Source organism: Numida meleagris, chromosome 2 (assembly GCF_002078875.1).
Source record: "Numida meleagris isolate 19003 breed g44 Domestic line chromosome 2, NumMel1.0, whole genome shotgun sequence".
NCBI lineage: Eukaryota > Metazoa > Chordata > Aves > Galliformes > Numididae > Numida > Numida meleagris.
Genome location: NC_034410.1, coordinates 53,679,859 through 53,696,502, shown reverse-complemented (window position 1 = coordinate 53,696,502; position 16,644 = coordinate 53,679,859). Strand labels below are relative to the sequence as shown.

General features: G+C 38.9%; 1 protein-coding gene across 1 annotated transcript in view; it reads right to left on the bottom strand.

Moving 5' to 3' along the window:
- Positions 1–16,644, bottom strand: part of COL15A1 (collagen type XV alpha 1 chain) — a 100,958-nt gene that overhangs the window by 26,854 nt on the left and 57,460 nt on the right. Inside the window, exons 20-26 of the mRNA XM_021386366.1 lie at positions 15,721–15,774; positions 15,559–15,618; positions 13,775–13,843; positions 13,346–13,387; positions 9,710–9,755; positions 4,705–4,794; positions 702–751 (exon numbers count right to left, since the gene is read on the bottom strand). Coding sequence (XP_021242041.1) covers positions 702–751; positions 4,705–4,794; positions 9,710–9,755; positions 13,346–13,387; positions 13,775–13,843; positions 15,559–15,618; positions 15,721–15,774 — 411 coding nt within the window. The remainder of the gene's footprint in view (positions 1–701; positions 752–4,704; positions 4,795–9,709; positions 9,756–13,345; positions 13,388–13,774; positions 13,844–15,558; positions 15,619–15,720; positions 15,775–16,644) is intronic.

Here is a 16,644-nt window from a genome sequence, read left to right as displayed (position 1 = left end):
CATTAAATGATAACTTGATTCTACTTTTTTCAGATCTTTTACTGATAAACAACAGCCTTGTTCACTTAAAACTGTTTAAAACAGTATTGTATACATATTCATTTTTTTTGTTATTAACGCAGTCAGGAGAACAGAGGATCAGAGAGAGACCAAACACATCTTGTATGAATATGCTTTCTTGTAAGAGATTTCAGGAGATAAGCATCAGGAAGCAGAAATGCATTTTCCATCACTTTCAATTGTTTTATTCAGTGTGTTTGAAAGATAAATAGTACTAAACAGAACTGAATTTCTTTTTGGATGTTGATTGTTGCTATTTTTTTTTCAAGAAGCCCATTAAGAAATGTATGTCCCTTACATGAGTTGTCATGAAAACAAAAGTATTTATGGCAAATAACTTATACCAACTTATGTTAGGTAACAGTGAATTATGACTCACTTTAATACCTCTGGGAAGGCAAAAGCCTCATTAATATATTTTTTAAGAAGTTATCTTTATATATTACTGACATGTACTATCTGTGTCTTCACAATAACCTTGTATCTGCAGATGAATTTTAATACATTAATATAATTTATAATTGCTAATCTAGTTATCTGTTTTGTATATCTCACCATACTGTACTATTTTATGCTTAATATATCGTAAAGAATACTTTTAAAAAGCTTAAAGAACTCAAATATAAATGGGATATAATTACCTTTATGCTATTAATAAAGTGGCTGAAATATGATGGAGGCAGAGGTGGACCTGAAAAATGAAGAAAATACAGTAAAGTGTGATAGTTATCTGTACTTTCCTCTCCAAAACACTGCTCTGGGTATTTCTGACTTAGAAGTTTAAAGGAAAATGATTCACAATATCAATATTAACATTTAAATCTAGTATTGTTAGTTTTGTTTCCTAACAAAACTAGGTTTACATACATGGTCTTGTCTGTTACTCCACCTTAACTTCTGAACCTTATTGTAGATTTCAGCCAAATCTAAAAGCAAAGAAGTCTCAAAGATGAAAAGTTCCTAGTTTTCAAAAAAATGTCAGCTGGCTGTTGGGCGAAAGAGAGATCTCCAAATTAACTCTGTTAGCAGAAACCAAGAGACAAGGAAAGTGTTCTATATGTTTTTCCAGCAATGGGGTAGCCAGTCTGTACCTGCTCAATTATGAATTAATTACAGCTGTGCAATCTTTCATGGAAAGACAGTTCCATAGTCAACAAAAGAAAGATCCAGGGTTACTGCTCTGCTGCTGATCATAAAATAACTGACATTTTTCTGCAACAAAAATTAGTAGCTGTATCAGTGATTATACCAGCTGTGTTGTCAATTGTAGTTCGCCAACGCTGTTAAGCCAGCACAAAAAAATCTAAAAAGCCATTAAATGTTCACTATTTGGTAGATACTTCGAAAATGACTCTTTTTCCAGGTGCCCGTAACAGCTTCAGACATTTTCTTCAAATGCATTCAGAACTTTGGGCCCTAAACTGTTCCAGCCACAGATTTGAGATCTCAGTATTTAATCTTAGATACAGTTGAACCATGTAGGCAGTGTATACATTGGTACTTTGAGACTGAAATGTATTGCTACTATTGCAGCTATTTTGATTTTATTTCAACCCTGCCAATTACTGTTCAATCCATGAGAGGTGATAGATTATAGACAGGTGGACTGATAGGTTTCCTTCACAGATATTGCTTAATAGTGCTCTCTGTTGGGCAGTTTTTGAGGTCTTTCTTGTTTGACCAGAAAGTAGAACAGGCCAGGGCAAGGTATCATAGAATCATAGAATGGTTTGGGGACTTTTAAGATCATCTAGTTCCAGCCCCTCTGCTATAGGCAGGGACACCTCCCACTAGACCAGGTTAATCAAAGCCCCATCCAGCCTGGCCTTGCACACCTCCAGGGAGGGGGCCTCCACAATGTCTCTGGGCAGCCTGTTCCAGTGTCTCACCACCCTCACAGTGAAGAATTTATTCCTAATATCTGGTCTAAATCTACCCTCTTCCAGTTTAAAACCACTTCGCCTTGTCCTGTCACTACCTGCCCTTATAAAAAGTCCACCCCCACCTTTCCTGTAGGCCCCCTTCAGGTACTGGAAGGCTGCTATAATGTGCCCCTGGAGCCTTCTCTTCTCCAGGCCAAAGATCCCCAGGTCTCTCAGCCTATACTTGCAGGGGAGGTACTCCAGCCCTCTGATCATCTTCATGGCCCTCATCTAGATCCACTCCAACAACTCCATGTCCTTCTTGTGTTGGGGCCCCCAGAACTGGACGCAGTACTCCAGGTGGGGTCTCACGAGAGCAGAGTAGAGGGGCAGAATCACTTCCCTCAACATGCTGATCACACTTTTCTTGATGCAACCCAGGATACAGTTGGCCTTTTGGGCTGCAAGCACACCACTGCCTGTTCTGAGGAAGAGGGAGGGCATTGCTCTAAAAGAATTAAAAAGAAATCTGGGAAGGAGCCAGTGGAAAACCAAGAGTGGCTTCAGGTAGGATAGAAGAGCTGTGATCTGGGAGCCAAAGGCTCTACTTACACCAGATATTAAACCAGCGCCTTAGCCCCAAGATCAAGTAGCATAACTTTCATCCATGCTGCTAAACAGTAGGAGAGACTTACACATACAGTCTGTTGCACCAGTTCCTAGCTTAAGCTATCTAGCCCAGCTCCAGACCAGAAAATATGCTAACAGTTAAACTGCAGGACAGATGTCCCATATGTCCTAGCAATGTTTAGTTGACACAGACAGAGAATACCTAGTTCAGTTCTCTTCTCTAGACATTCAGTGGTGGGCTGGTAGGAAATTTTTGATAGGACTTTTAGAAATCTTAACATCAACTGGAGGGAAATATGCTCTGTTGCATAGACTGTGCTGGCAGACCAGACATTTTCATTTTGTTTTGTTTTCAGATGTTGCTGAAATAGACTAATAGTATTTTGCATGAGCGTTATCAGTAGTAAAATCATACCCTCACTCATAGGAGTTTCAGAATGTTGATGTCCTTTCTATAAACTATAAACTATACTGCTTTTAGATCTGGGTTCTGACCTATAGATGAACTCAGTCGCTGAAGTAACAGAACTGACTCATTACAGGAATTAATGCTTGCCCAATGAGAAAGCATCTTGTTCCCCCTCCCTTCTTTTCCTTTAGCTTCAGTATTACCAAAGGTACTACCAATGTTACAAAAAAGGAAGGTGAAACTTCTTCATAAAGAAAAAAATGTCTCAAGAAAAAAACAACACCAACAAAACAACAAAAAAAAAGGGCAAAAGACTGTATTTGGATGACTGTGAAAACTTGTTTAGAATGCCAGATGTGCATATGGCCTGACAGGAAAGAAAGCTTAAAGGCCAGCATACGGCAATAAACACTGCATTTCAGATGAGCAGATCTTCAGTCTTAGGCACTTGTGTCTGAGACTACAACTCCTCTCTTTCTAAATGTGTTTTCTTACAAGGCTCCAGGCTGTAATTCTCTAGCCAGAAACACTGAGGTTTTGCTGGAGCATTGCAGATATATGATTGGAACATGGCACCTATGCTTGGGTACTTACTATGCCTGTATCTCTATGCAGAGTAGCTAAATAGAGTGCAGCCTGCCATTTATCCATGCATTTTGTGATAGCTTCATAGTTTTTCATGGTATCTATTAATAGAGTCTGTTTGTAAAGTCAGAGTGATGACATTCTGGGAAAACTGGGAAAAAATTATTTATTAATAAATCGACTGAATGAACAATTGGTGGAGTTCAGAAACCTTTTCTCATTGCTGTGACAGTTTAGTGGAAGGCCCTTCAGTTATCTGTCCTCAGATAAGATTTTAAACATCTCCTGTACTTTAATAATGTTTTACTATTCTGCAATTTCTAGCTTGTAAACTTGCACTGTCAGAGGTTATGTGGATATCTGTTAGACCTAGAGAAATTATTTGTATGAAAGAATAATTTAGCAACTGCAACAATGGGTAAGAAATATACAGGAAAATTTTTAGAGAAGAAATAGTATTGGTCTTAGCTGGTAGGCAAATGTATAAATATGTTTTATTTTAGAAGAAAGATAGAGGCAAGACAATTTAACCAGAATTCTTGTTTTCTCTGTCCTTAACAAGATGCAGATTTACAACAAAACCGTAAGCACAATCCTTTCCTTCTTAAGTATATGAAATCATCAGCTATGGGAAAAAAAACAACAACTGTAGGACATTAAATTGCATTAAATACAAAGTCTGGGAATGAACAGAAATGTAGATAGTGAATAAAATTGCACAGAAGAGGAAATGTTCTTAATTTCTGTATAGGAATGTTTCTTGCTCTTTTTTTTCCAGATGTATTAATGAGTCGGAAGTACTAACTGCTATTTCAAGGCACTGGATACTGACCAGTAAAGATTAATAAGAGCAAGACAAGAAAACATGTCTTCAGTCAAGTGAATTGTGGCTTTGGAACAAAGTAACAGTTTTGTATTAATTATGACCACATTAGAGGACAAATATTATAAATATTATAAATATGGTACAGATACTTCTTTTCAGAGAATATTTTTGATAACATTACATGCTTTGTTGTTCTGGACCTCTTAAACAAGAAACTAGGTATAAGTCTTCAGGTAGGCAAGGCTGTAGTGGTAAGTACCAAAGTACTTCATTGAACTGCTTTTAAGTTAAACACATTCATTTACAGGGTGTCAATGACAGATTTAGTATACCTGGTGGTCCTGGAGCACCTCTGTTTCCCTTTTCTCCTTTTAAGTCCACTGAACTGTGCAGCTTCCAGCAATCTCCATTTCCTTTAGCACCTGCAATAAAAGCATCACAAAGAAGCAAAATTAATGAGAAATTTCAAGCACCAGAGACTAGAGTAGTGACAACCAAACCATTTAAAGTAAGAGCAGATTTTCCTGCAGGATATGTCACTCCAGGTCTCTATATGCTTGTCTCACTCTCCTCAAGAACACTGAATTGCTACCTGATTGTCCTCCCTTGTTTATCAACCCCAACATGTGCAAAATGATCTTTCTCTTACAAATCAGTCTTTCAGTCTTCCTGATCACCTAGTCTATGACCCATTGAATAAACCTGTTCTTACTGCATTTGTGAATTTCAAGGGGCAAGATTCTTGAAATTAAGGTTTCGTATTTGATAACAAATCTTCTACTGTCTCTATAATACAGAAGAAATCAGTATATGATATCTGTAACTCTGAATGTCAAAAATATTACAGCTTATTGCTCCCATACATCATAAGAACATTATTAATGAAGAAAATATTCTCGGAGATCAGAAAAGCTTTTATCATTTTCTTTCCAGCTGAGCTGAGGATAGAGTTACACTCAAATACATCTGGATAAACCTATTTTTCTAGGTATTATTCAACTTTCATGGTACCTTACTCTATAAAAGATCTAGGTAAACTGACTCCTGAGTATTTAGGTTTCTTCGGTCTTATTTCTTTAATTTCTGCTTTAGTAGTTGTCAGTATATTTACAAAATTCATATAAAACATCTTTCTGCTACAGTAACATCATATAGATACTTTCTTCAGATAGAAATGCCTTTTCAAGTTTAAGGTGAGGTGATCCCGTTCTGAGTGATGAGCAGGAAGGGTGCTGAGGTATGATGGCAAGGAGATACAGGACACATCTGTTGAAGCCATTTTCACTTGTGATAGCTTCAGCCTATGTTCAGTTGTGACCTACGCTGGGAGTCAATGAATCATTAAGAGCACTTGCTCTTCTCTAATCTGATCTGACTGCATTTGTGAATTTCATGGGGACAAGCACAGATACAACATTTGTCTTGTTTGGGTACTCAATCTATGCTCCATGACCTGATGCTAATTCTAAATAAGACTTTTTTGGTAAGAAATAAAGACTTTAATGGTAGGAAAACCTCCTTATTAGCTTTCTGTGGCAGCATTGGTCTCACTCTCTGCCCTGACATTTTTAGGGTGAAAAATATTGTAAGTATCTTTCCTTTTTCAAGCTGCACAGAAGTGCCATAAATATGGAAGAATCAAGATTAACTTCTCTTTTCAGATTTGCATTTTATAGCAGAAGTTTCCAGACAGATCCCCTCTGTCCTTCTTTCTCTTTTAGTCATAAGAAGTGAAAGATGGTCACAGATATCACCATGATCTTTTTGATGACTCTTGGCCTTCAGCTATGAGTCCATGTTAAGATGGGTATTGATAGAACAGCAGGGTCTCATTTTATAGTTTGAGGCCGACTGTATGATCTATCAGGTGTACAGCTAGACAGTTTTGCAGGTTGCCAGCTGAACACTAACTGTCCAAAGTCAGAGGATATTCTGGGGTGACATTTTTAGAATTATTTTCAAGGCAGGTTTCTAGTTCAGCCAACAGTATCTTAGGCAGTCTTAAAATATCAAGATAAACACAGAACTTATACAAGGAACCTCTAGCTTTCTCTTCTTCAGGAGATCTTCCTTTCTCATCTGCTTAGTCCACTCCCCTTATCCTGATCCCTTGCATTCAACTTTCTTTCTCTTCCTTTCTTTTTCTGTTTAGACCAAGGTGGTTTTGTCTTTCTGTCTGTCTCAGTCACTGCAGAGGGAGAGGAGCTATTCCAGTTGCTGACATCAGTCCACTGACTATTCTCTGGACCATGCTAATGTCCGCAGGTAGTCATTTCTTCCTCCAGAAACAGCCACAAAGCCAAGCATTTCATACCATGTTCTACCACTGCAATATTCAACTTGTTTTGCACATACAGGCTCTGACTTATTTAATTAGACTGCAAACTCTCCAGACTCCTCTGTACAGCGATGGAAGCACAGCAACTGGCAAAGAGATGCAGGATGTATACTGGAGATTACACTATGGGTTTTTTCCACAAAAAAGCTGTGAAAGTGAAACAACTCTCAGGCAGGAATAAATCTTTAAGCTAAGTAAAAGGAGGAAGCTCAAGCATTTCTGACTTTATTTCCTCCATAATCTTGAGAAGACCTTCTTCATCAGGGTATACTGTTGGATACTTGTTGCTGACTACTTCCTTTGGATGCTCTGGAACTTCAGTTTTTTAGCTCCAAAAAGCTCTGAAGGAGCAAAACTGTCACAGAACTTTCTGCTGTTCTTGGAACTGAAGGACTTCTGCAGTATTTGGTCATGGCTTCACTGACTCAGTCAACATTCCCTTAAAAAAATTTTTTTTTTGTATGTGCATGCACACAGAATTGCAAACTGTTTCCCTCTGCATGCAATTGAATCTGTCCCTGGAGCAGGATTTTGAGAAACGGCAAAAGGCCAAACTACAGACAGTGGCTTGGTTTATTTTTAATGCTTGGTGCACCCAGTAAGCCGGAACTTCATATTTATCTGGTGGAGTCTAGCTTCAGAATGGAAAAGTAAGTAATTTTACAATAATTTTTAAATGGGATGGAATTTTAATGTAAATGGTTCCTTTTCTTCCTGAAGCCAAAGTAATTACTGTTTGGGCTGGGAACTAGTATGCACTTAGAGAAAAGAAACTATAATGAGGAACTGAATAAAACCTAGAAGGTTTAAACAACATTGTCATAGTATAAATCCTCACTTTTAAGACCTTATTTAGACTGAAAATCTAAAAAGAGAAGGATGTCATTTTAACAGCTTGAAATATTGTAGGGAATTCATTGTTTTGATTAATTAATAAGTTAATTACTATTTCTTGTCATCCTCTCAAGTACAGGCTAATGGACTGATGCAATGAATAATTAACTGGAATCAACTCTTTGAACCAAGGAAAAAAAACCATGAACTTCAGGCTTTCTGTGGGCATTTATTCCACTGGATCATGCATTCTTCTTTGTCAAAAAAAAAAGATATGGACAAAGAAATCAGAAGAGTCCCTATGTACAGGAAGAGACAAAGAACTGGAAACTTTTGAATTTTGGAGCAGTACTATGCAGCTTAGGCTCTCTGGAATTAATTCCGGATAACAGAACAAACGTGGACAGTTTTCCAAGTATAGCACAGACTTACTCTTAAGACGTGAGTCAGCCATTCAGCCAGAAGGATTTAGAAACAAAGCTCAGGTTAATGAACCCCACAGATTTCACCCTCCAATAAAGGGAATGAAAACTGAAAACAAATTCCATTAAAAGTAGTGAAAATTGACAAAACTTCCCCAGTGTGGTGAGAATTTTTCCAGGTGTCCCATGTGTGGAAATTCTCAACCTTCTTTCCTTTCCCTTTAGTCTTATTTACCTCTTTGTCTGACTTTCAGTTTTTTTCTAGCTATTCCTGAACCCCAGAAATTACTTTCTTTTCAACAGGCCTCGACTTCCTAGTGTACGGGGGGTATAGCAACATTTCTTCTGTCTCACCCAAAAACTCAAACGCCTTTAGAGAAAGTACCAATACCTTGTGCTTTACCTCAGCGATATTCTCTGTGGCTTCAGCAGTCAATTTGTTAACTCTGAGATAGTTTTCTTTTGAGCAATAAGACAGTGAAGTACTTAGGCCAGAACAGTAGGCTCTGGACCAAAGCTGACCACTAGATTAACTTCACTAACAAATGCTATACCACATATGCAATACAATATTTATCTATTTTGCTGTTTTAACATGAGTATATATTTTGTTGCCAATTTATAAAGGTCTGTTGTAACACTTACTGTGTGACACTAATCCCGATAGGGGACTTTTCTTTATTTAGGGGCATGTTTACAAGGCAGTAAAACCTTGTGAGCAGTGGAACGAGACGTACAATCTTGCTGAGAAATCTGTGGTTAAAGCCCAAGTAGACAGACACTCCCTTGAGCCCTGGCCAGGCTTTGGGTGGAATCCAACAGGAGGATGACACCAGATGTTTCTGCACTTGAAGTTATGTAAGCTTGTTTAATCAACTGCATAAAAACTGGACCCAGGTGTAGTGAGTTTGGAGACCTTGCCTAAGAGTGGATGCACTGCTTAGGACCTCCCTGTTGCTAGGAAAGGCTCTCCAAATCCTTACTGCAATCAGGGCTCCCCAGAGATTGTAGATCTGGGTAATGAAAAAATATTTAGGCAATTTGTGATGTATCTTTCTTAATCACTATAGTTAATCTTGTGTAGTAATGATTAGGTGCAGCACCTTGCTCTGTTTTATTCTTGCTGTACTATTTCACTTATTGCTTTATTGCTTGAAGCTTAAGTAAAGATAAATTCACTTCTTTAACTGTGTCCTTTGTGCTGACTCCATTCATTGCCAAAACAGATAGGAACTCTGATCATAAGATGAGTGTTTTTTGGTATCAGTTACTCAGAGAAGGGAAGTATTTCTGACCTCATCAGTAAGGTACTGGAAGAATGAGACAACTTGGTTGGTTGGTGGGATGTAATATCAAGTGGATATTAAAATTTGAATCTGAGGAGTACTGGCAGAGCAGAGAATGACTTGTCACAGCAGTGTGTGATGCCTGCTTCTCTCACAGTACTTCTTTGCTCTGACAGAGGGCTCCTAAGATTAGAACCTGTGGAACCTGTGCTGCACTGCTATATTTTTAAGTCTTAACCATCAAAGTGCAGACCTATGCTCATTTGTTCCTTGGTCCATGTATTGAGACTGGACCAAAATATAATATTATGGCTTCAAAACAAAAGGAAGTGAGACCACTATTTCCCTTCCTTCCCCCTCCACCAGCTCCATAAATTCAGTTATGCAACAGCCAAGAAAAAATTGTTTGTTTGCAGCAAGAACAGCTTATTTAAACAATGCTATAAGAATTACTCACCATGGACATTAAGAGCTTGTTGATTTCCAGGGTAAATATTGCTCACCTACAGACAAAGAAAACTCACTTAAAAATTATCCATACCCATTAACTGATGGAAATGCATCAGTTAGTACTGCTAGAAAAAGAAAAAAATTGCATGCTATCACAGGAAGTATATAGATATCTCCAAAAGTAATGTTTCTTGTTTATTTCTGTGGAAACAACAATAGATACAAAGAGCACAACAATACTATTTGATAGAGTAAACTCTCAACTACAAAACACTACTTTTCAACACTGTCACCACCATTAGCTACACATTTTCACCAGAGATTAATAAAGCCTGCATGCCACTCTTGTGAAAATCTGCATGGCTGTCTGGAACATGGCTTGTCTTTTATGCCACTGTTGAAACAGATCACTCATCACCTCACTGTGCCAGCATCCACTGTTTGGGCTCCATAAATGTTCAGCAAGTGTTGATGAATGTCAGTGGATGCAATTTTTTCCACGTGGAGAAATTCAGTGACACACCTTTGCTTCATATGCACTTCCATGTCCACTAGATCAGGTCTCATTCTGAGCTAGAACACTTCCAGTGATGGGGCACTCATGATTCCTCTGAGCAACATGTTCTAGAGCATCACTGCACTCATAGTGAAGAATCTCTTCCTAACATCTAATCTAAATCTATCCTTTTTTAGTTTAAAACTCTCACTCCTTGTCCTATCACTACACTGCCTAATAAAGAGTCTCTCCTCCTCTGTCTTGTAGCTCCCTCTTAAGTACTAGAATGCTGCGATAAGGTGTCCTCCTGGAGTCTTCTCTAGGCCAGATAAACCCAACCGTCTCAGCCCATCTTTGTAGGACAGGTGCTCCAGCCCTCTGATCATTTTCATTGCCCTTCTCTGGACCACGTCAAAGTCAATAGCTTTCGTATGTTGGGGGCCTCAGAGCTGAACATAGTACTGCAGATAGGGTCTCAGGAGGGTGGAATAGAAAGGGATAATCACCTCCCTCAACCTGCTGGCCGCACTTTTTTTTTAATGCAACTCAGGATACAATTGGCTTTCTGGGCTGCAAGCATACATTGTCAGATGTCATGTACTTTTTTTTTGTCCACCACTACCCCCAAGTCCTTCTCCCCATGGCTGCCCTCAGTCCACTCATTACCATGCTTGCATTCATTTTTGAGACTCCTCTGGCCCAGATGCAAGACTTCCCACTTGTCGTTGGTGAATTTCATGAGGTTCACATAGTACTACCTCTCAAGATCATCAGGGTCCCTCTAGATGGCATCCCTACCTTCCATTGCATTGACTGCATTACTCAGCTTAGTGTCATCCACAAATATGCTAAGGGTGCACTCAATTTCACTGTCCACGTCACCAACAAACATGTTAAATAATACCAATTCCAACAAAGATTCCCTAGCGACATCATTCATCATTGTTCTCTACCTCTTTCAAGTGTTTCAGTGCAACCATTCAGCCAATTTCTTATCTATTGAGTGGTCCATCTGTGAAATCCAGGTGTTTCCATTTTAGAGATATGGATATTGTATAGGACAGCATCAAAACTTTGCACATGTTCAAGTAGCTGACATCAGCTGCTCTTTCCTTACCCACCAATGATGTAATCCTGCTATAGCAGGTCACCAAATTTGCCACTCATGAATTGTCATGAAGTGAAGACATGCTGGCTATCACAAATCACCTCTTTCTTTTTCATGTGCCTCAGCACAGTTTCCAGGAGGATCTGCTCCATGGTCTTGCTGGGCATAGAAGTGAGACTGACTGGCCTGTAGTTCTCCAGGTATTCCTTTTTCCCCTTTTAAAATGGGGGTTGTGTTTTCCCTTTTCCAGTCAGTGGGGACTTTGCTGGATTGCCACAACTTCTCAAATATGATGGATAATGGTTTAACAGCTTTGTCTTTCTAGTTCCCTCAGGACCTTCGGATGCATCTCATCAGGTAATGTACTTTCAGGTTCCATGGACAGTTTTGCACCTGATCTGCTCCTACAGTGGGCAATATTTCATTCTCCTAATCCATGCCTTTGGATTATGTGAACTGGGGCTTCTGGCTAGAGCAGCTGCTGGAGAAAACTGTGGCAAAAAAGGCATTTGGTACCCCAGTCTACTCAATATTCTGGGTAAATATGTCATTTCCTTCAGCATAAGGTCCACATTTTTCCTAGCTTTCTTCTATCACTGATTTACTTGCAGAAGTCCTTCTTGTTGCACTTGATGTCCCTGGCCAATTCAATTCATCCTTGGCTTTAGCTTTCCTAAGTTCATGTGCTGTCTGTGCTTCCACTTTCCATAGGCTTTATTTTTGTGTTTGACTTTTGCAAGGAGCTTCTTGTTCATCCATACAGCCTTCCTGGCATTTGCCCCTTACTTTCTCTTTGTTGGGGTGCAAGGCTCCTCAGCTTGGAGGAGGTGATCCTTGATTATTGACCAGCTGTCTAAGGTGCCTATTCCCTGCAGGGCTTCATCCCGTGGTACTCTACCAAGGAGATCCACGAAGACACTAAAGTCTGCTTTCCTGAATTTCAGGGCAGCGAGCTTGCTATGCATCTTCCTCACAGCCCTACAGATATTGAGCTTCCCCCATTTCATGGTCACTGCAACCAGGGCTGCACTTGACCTTCACAGTCCCAACAGGCATTTCCTTATTGGTTAGAATGAGATCCAGCATAGCACCTCTCCTTATTGGCTCCCCTATAATTTGGAAAATGAAGTTATCATCAAAGCACTCCAGGAACCTTCTGGATTGCTTATGCCCTGCTGTGTTAGTCTCTCCAACAGATATCAAGGTGATTGAAGTTTCGCATGAGGACCAGGGCTCGTGAACATGATGCTGCTCCTGTCTGTCTATATAGAGGGTCTATTCTGCTTGGTGTTCCTGGTCAGGTGACCTGTAGCAGACCCCCACTATAATGTCATCTAACTCTGTTTTTCCTTTAAGCCTAAGCCATAAGCTCTTGGTCAGCTCCTCTATCCCCTGGCAGAGCTCCATGTTCTCCAGCTGATCACTGACACAGAAGGTGACCCCCTTTACTCGTTTTCCCTACCTGTCCTTCCCAAAGAGCCTATATACTTTCATTACAACACTCCTGTCATGAATTATATGTGAATAGGCTGCATATGAGTGTCAAACAAGGAATGTGTTCTTTCTTTTCTGATGTACTTTCCATGTCTCATTGAAATATGTAAAAAGTCTTTTTTTGAACAGGGAAATTGGAAACAGCTGAAGACATAACAACATGGAAATGTTACTTATAGATACATCTGAAAGATTTATGTATACGTATGTGTAAACATTAGCTTCTCAAAGCAATTCTCAGTCTGTAGAAATGAGGGGCTTTGAAAGACATTGGAAGAGTTAGGAAAAACAAGTAATTAATGTGCTTTAAGTGAAAGGTTACCATGTTTTTAGTTCTCTTATACTTTTTACATATAGCTAATGTTGAATATCTAAACACTTGAAAATCTGTTACCTTGAAGGCTAAGTAAAGCATATCTCTGGTGCAAAGCAGAAGTACTGGGGTAAAACGCTTCAGATCTACCGTGGTTATGCATATAACTACTTTGGTTATGCATTGTCATGGCCATGCATCTTGCTAAGAGCAGATTCTTTACATGACTTACTGTATTCTTGCAGTGAGGTCTAGGAGAGATTGGGAAAACTGCCTATTGAATAGAGGATGGGAAACAAGTTTAATGAATGTAGGCAGTAATATACAACGTAGTATACCTAATAGTAATATCTAATAAGACATGACAAGACAAAGCTAAGAAACATAAATCAGCACACCCTGAACAAAGCCTGCTTGCTGCCTGGGAGCTCTCAGGGTTCTGTCAGCATGTCCCAATTGGTATGCATGGGGAAAAACTCTTATGTGACAGCGGCTCTTTTTAAGAAATTTCTTTCTATGCACACGAGCAAGGTAAATAACTCTAAATGCTGCTGATTGAAACAAATTTTGAGATTTTATTTTACAAAACATTTTAAGAACAGCATATTTCTTCTTCAGAGGAAGAAGAGTAATGGATTATTAGATTATTCAGTGTACTTACTCCTTTAATGTGAACTATATGTCCTGGAGGTCCAGGGGGTCCAGGGGGCCCAGGCAAACCAGGGATGCCCTAGTAAAAGAATGTGAAAGAAGGACAATTCAACAAATCTTTTCATATGGGCCTAGGGAACAAAGGACAACAGGCTCAGAGAACACCGTTTAACCAAGAAGTTTTGTGTGAAATGACTTGAGGGGAGACTGAGCTTTCCATTACAGGGACCAAGCTAAGCTGGAAGGTGAATTTTAGTATTTAGCCTACATCTATGGAGAACAAAGTCATCTAAAATTATTATTTCCAGGGGAAAACAAACAAATAAACAAGCATCCAACCAAAAGCATTAAAAATCAATTAGGTCTCCAAGATTGATCTGAGACCCCCAGGACTGATGAGATTCATATACTTCAAGTGCTTGTCAGATAACTACACACAACTTAGCATCTTCAAGGAACCCGGCTAGAATGGAGGCATGGCTGCCCTTTACAAAAAACTGTATCAACATTTCACTATGTCATTTAAAAACTTGGCACCATGCCATGTCTAGCTTTCACTCTGCATTGATGTAAGCTTCAGTGAAGTGGAGCATCACCTCAGCAATAGCTAGAGATCTAATGGATTTTATCTTTCCCAAGCACTTGAGGAAGTGCTATTAGAAGATGTAGTCCATTTTGCCTGTTTGTTTGCTTTAATCTCCCAGCCAAATAAACTTAATCTAGTGACACAAGCTTTAATAATTTTTGTTAAACTAGACAATCCAGAAAATTAACCTTGACTCTGTTTGAAGATACAGAGAAATCTATTCAATGTTTTCTGACAGGTGCTGCTCATCTTTTCTGTTTGTTTTTCTCCAGTTTAAATTTCCCTGGTTTCTGGTTTAATCTTCCAGCAACTAGGTTTCTATTAACTAGATAATCTCTTCTGAAGTCTAGCTAATTCCTATCTTATGATTTCTATGATAAAGTAGTAAGAAGCCCTTGTCTTCTTCTTCTTCTTTTTTCTTCCATCACATCTCTTATGCAGACAAAATATTATTCACTGCTGTTGTAGTAAGAGTGCAATTTTTCTCCAGCACAGACTGGCTCATATCAGAACAGTTACAATAAATACACTACACTGAAACATACTGCTTATGCTTAGTAATGCTTATTGTTGTGTAGTTTTCATGTTTGCCATGACACCAGTGGAATAAATTCTATTCATAAGAACGGACTTGCAGCAACAGGACCTTGGTTCATCACTTCTTATTCTATAGCTACAGGAAGTAGGTGGGCATGTATGTGCTATCATCTTGGGAACACTATGCAGTGGTCATTACTTTGGATGCATGTACATGACAACTTAAGCAGGTAATTTGCGTCAGTAAGCATCTCCTTGTTAGAAGGGTAGCTGACACTTCATGACATGCTTCTGTACTCTTTTGACATATGCTAGTTATTTAAAAGCCCATGGGGAAATCTTCAACCATGAAGACACTATATAGTTATGGAAAGAATTGGCAATGTCAGATCATTTGCTATTTGAACCACCCGTGCAGTGAATCACACATATAACTAACTGTTACATCTGGGATCTGAAACAAATAGCTATACATGTAAGAACTGTCCAGATGGACCAAGAAGTTGACTTTCCAAGAGCTGTCACATAGGAAAAATAGCAGGAGCATCTAATCATTTCAAGCCCATTTCAACTTTTTAGTCCTGTTGTCATTGTAAAGGGATTCAAAGAAATCAGAGACTTGACTTTAGACTTCAACAGGATTTTTTTTTCAATTAACTTCAAGAACTTACATTTAATGCTTCACCTCGTTCACCTTTCACACCTTTCAGCCCATTCAGTCCTGGTCGGCCCTGCAATAAGTATATATAAGCAGAAAAAAAAGTAGAAATAACACAGTATATGTCAGAAATGAGCTGCTCTGTCTTTATTCAGTTTGAGAGCTTAATACATACTGGACGTCCTGGGAAACCAAGTTCTCCTTTAGGTCCAGCAGGTCCTATCGGTCCCTGGACAAAAAAAAAAGATGATGTGATTACGGAAAAAGGAGAAAAAGAACAAAACTGAAAAAAATGCTATATGGAATATATCTATGAGACATATTTTATTGGAAATAGAGGCATAGTTATACATTTGCATCAAAAACTAGCCTGTGATTGCAGAAAATGTGCAGAATTTTCTCTCTACTTTTTCTTCCAAATGATCTTGGAAGCTGAATTCTCAGCCATTTGTAGTTTGTGTAATTCAAGACTAAGTTGCCATGAATCAAAGCAAAATTAAATGTAACAGTCAGTAGAAAAAAGGCTGTGAGCAGTGTATGCTTTGTGCATCTGCTTTTGGTTTGCATTGTTTTATTAATTATTTTTGAATCAGATCCTGTAAGTCTATAGATCAGACTGAGATTTCTGATAGCGCCTGACTTCTACATGTCTCTTGACAGTTTGGATATGTGGACTCATTGGGCTGGCAGTAGAAATAGATCCTTCTTTACACAAGAGTTACCCCTCAGGCCTCACAGACTGATCAAAGTGACTTCAGACAGAAAGGTCAAGCAGGTCACTCACAAAAAAACAATCCAGTGCCATGGATGATCTATGATTTGGTATTTGCAAACATACAGATTTTAGGCAACCAGTGGTAGCAGATCAGCAAAAAGCAGTAAGCCTGCAGACACCACAAGCTTTTGTCTGCTGTCAGCTTCCCAAAATTCATCAAAACCACAACAGTCTAGACAATCTCCTTACTTCCATGTCAATCTTTCAGGTTTCTTTTTTTTTTTCCCCAGTCTGGTGAAGTATTCATGAATACTTTTTGCATTGTTGCACTTGTGTTTTAACTACAGCTGTAGTTCAACATGCATGTGGGAGAAGCTGAAGTCT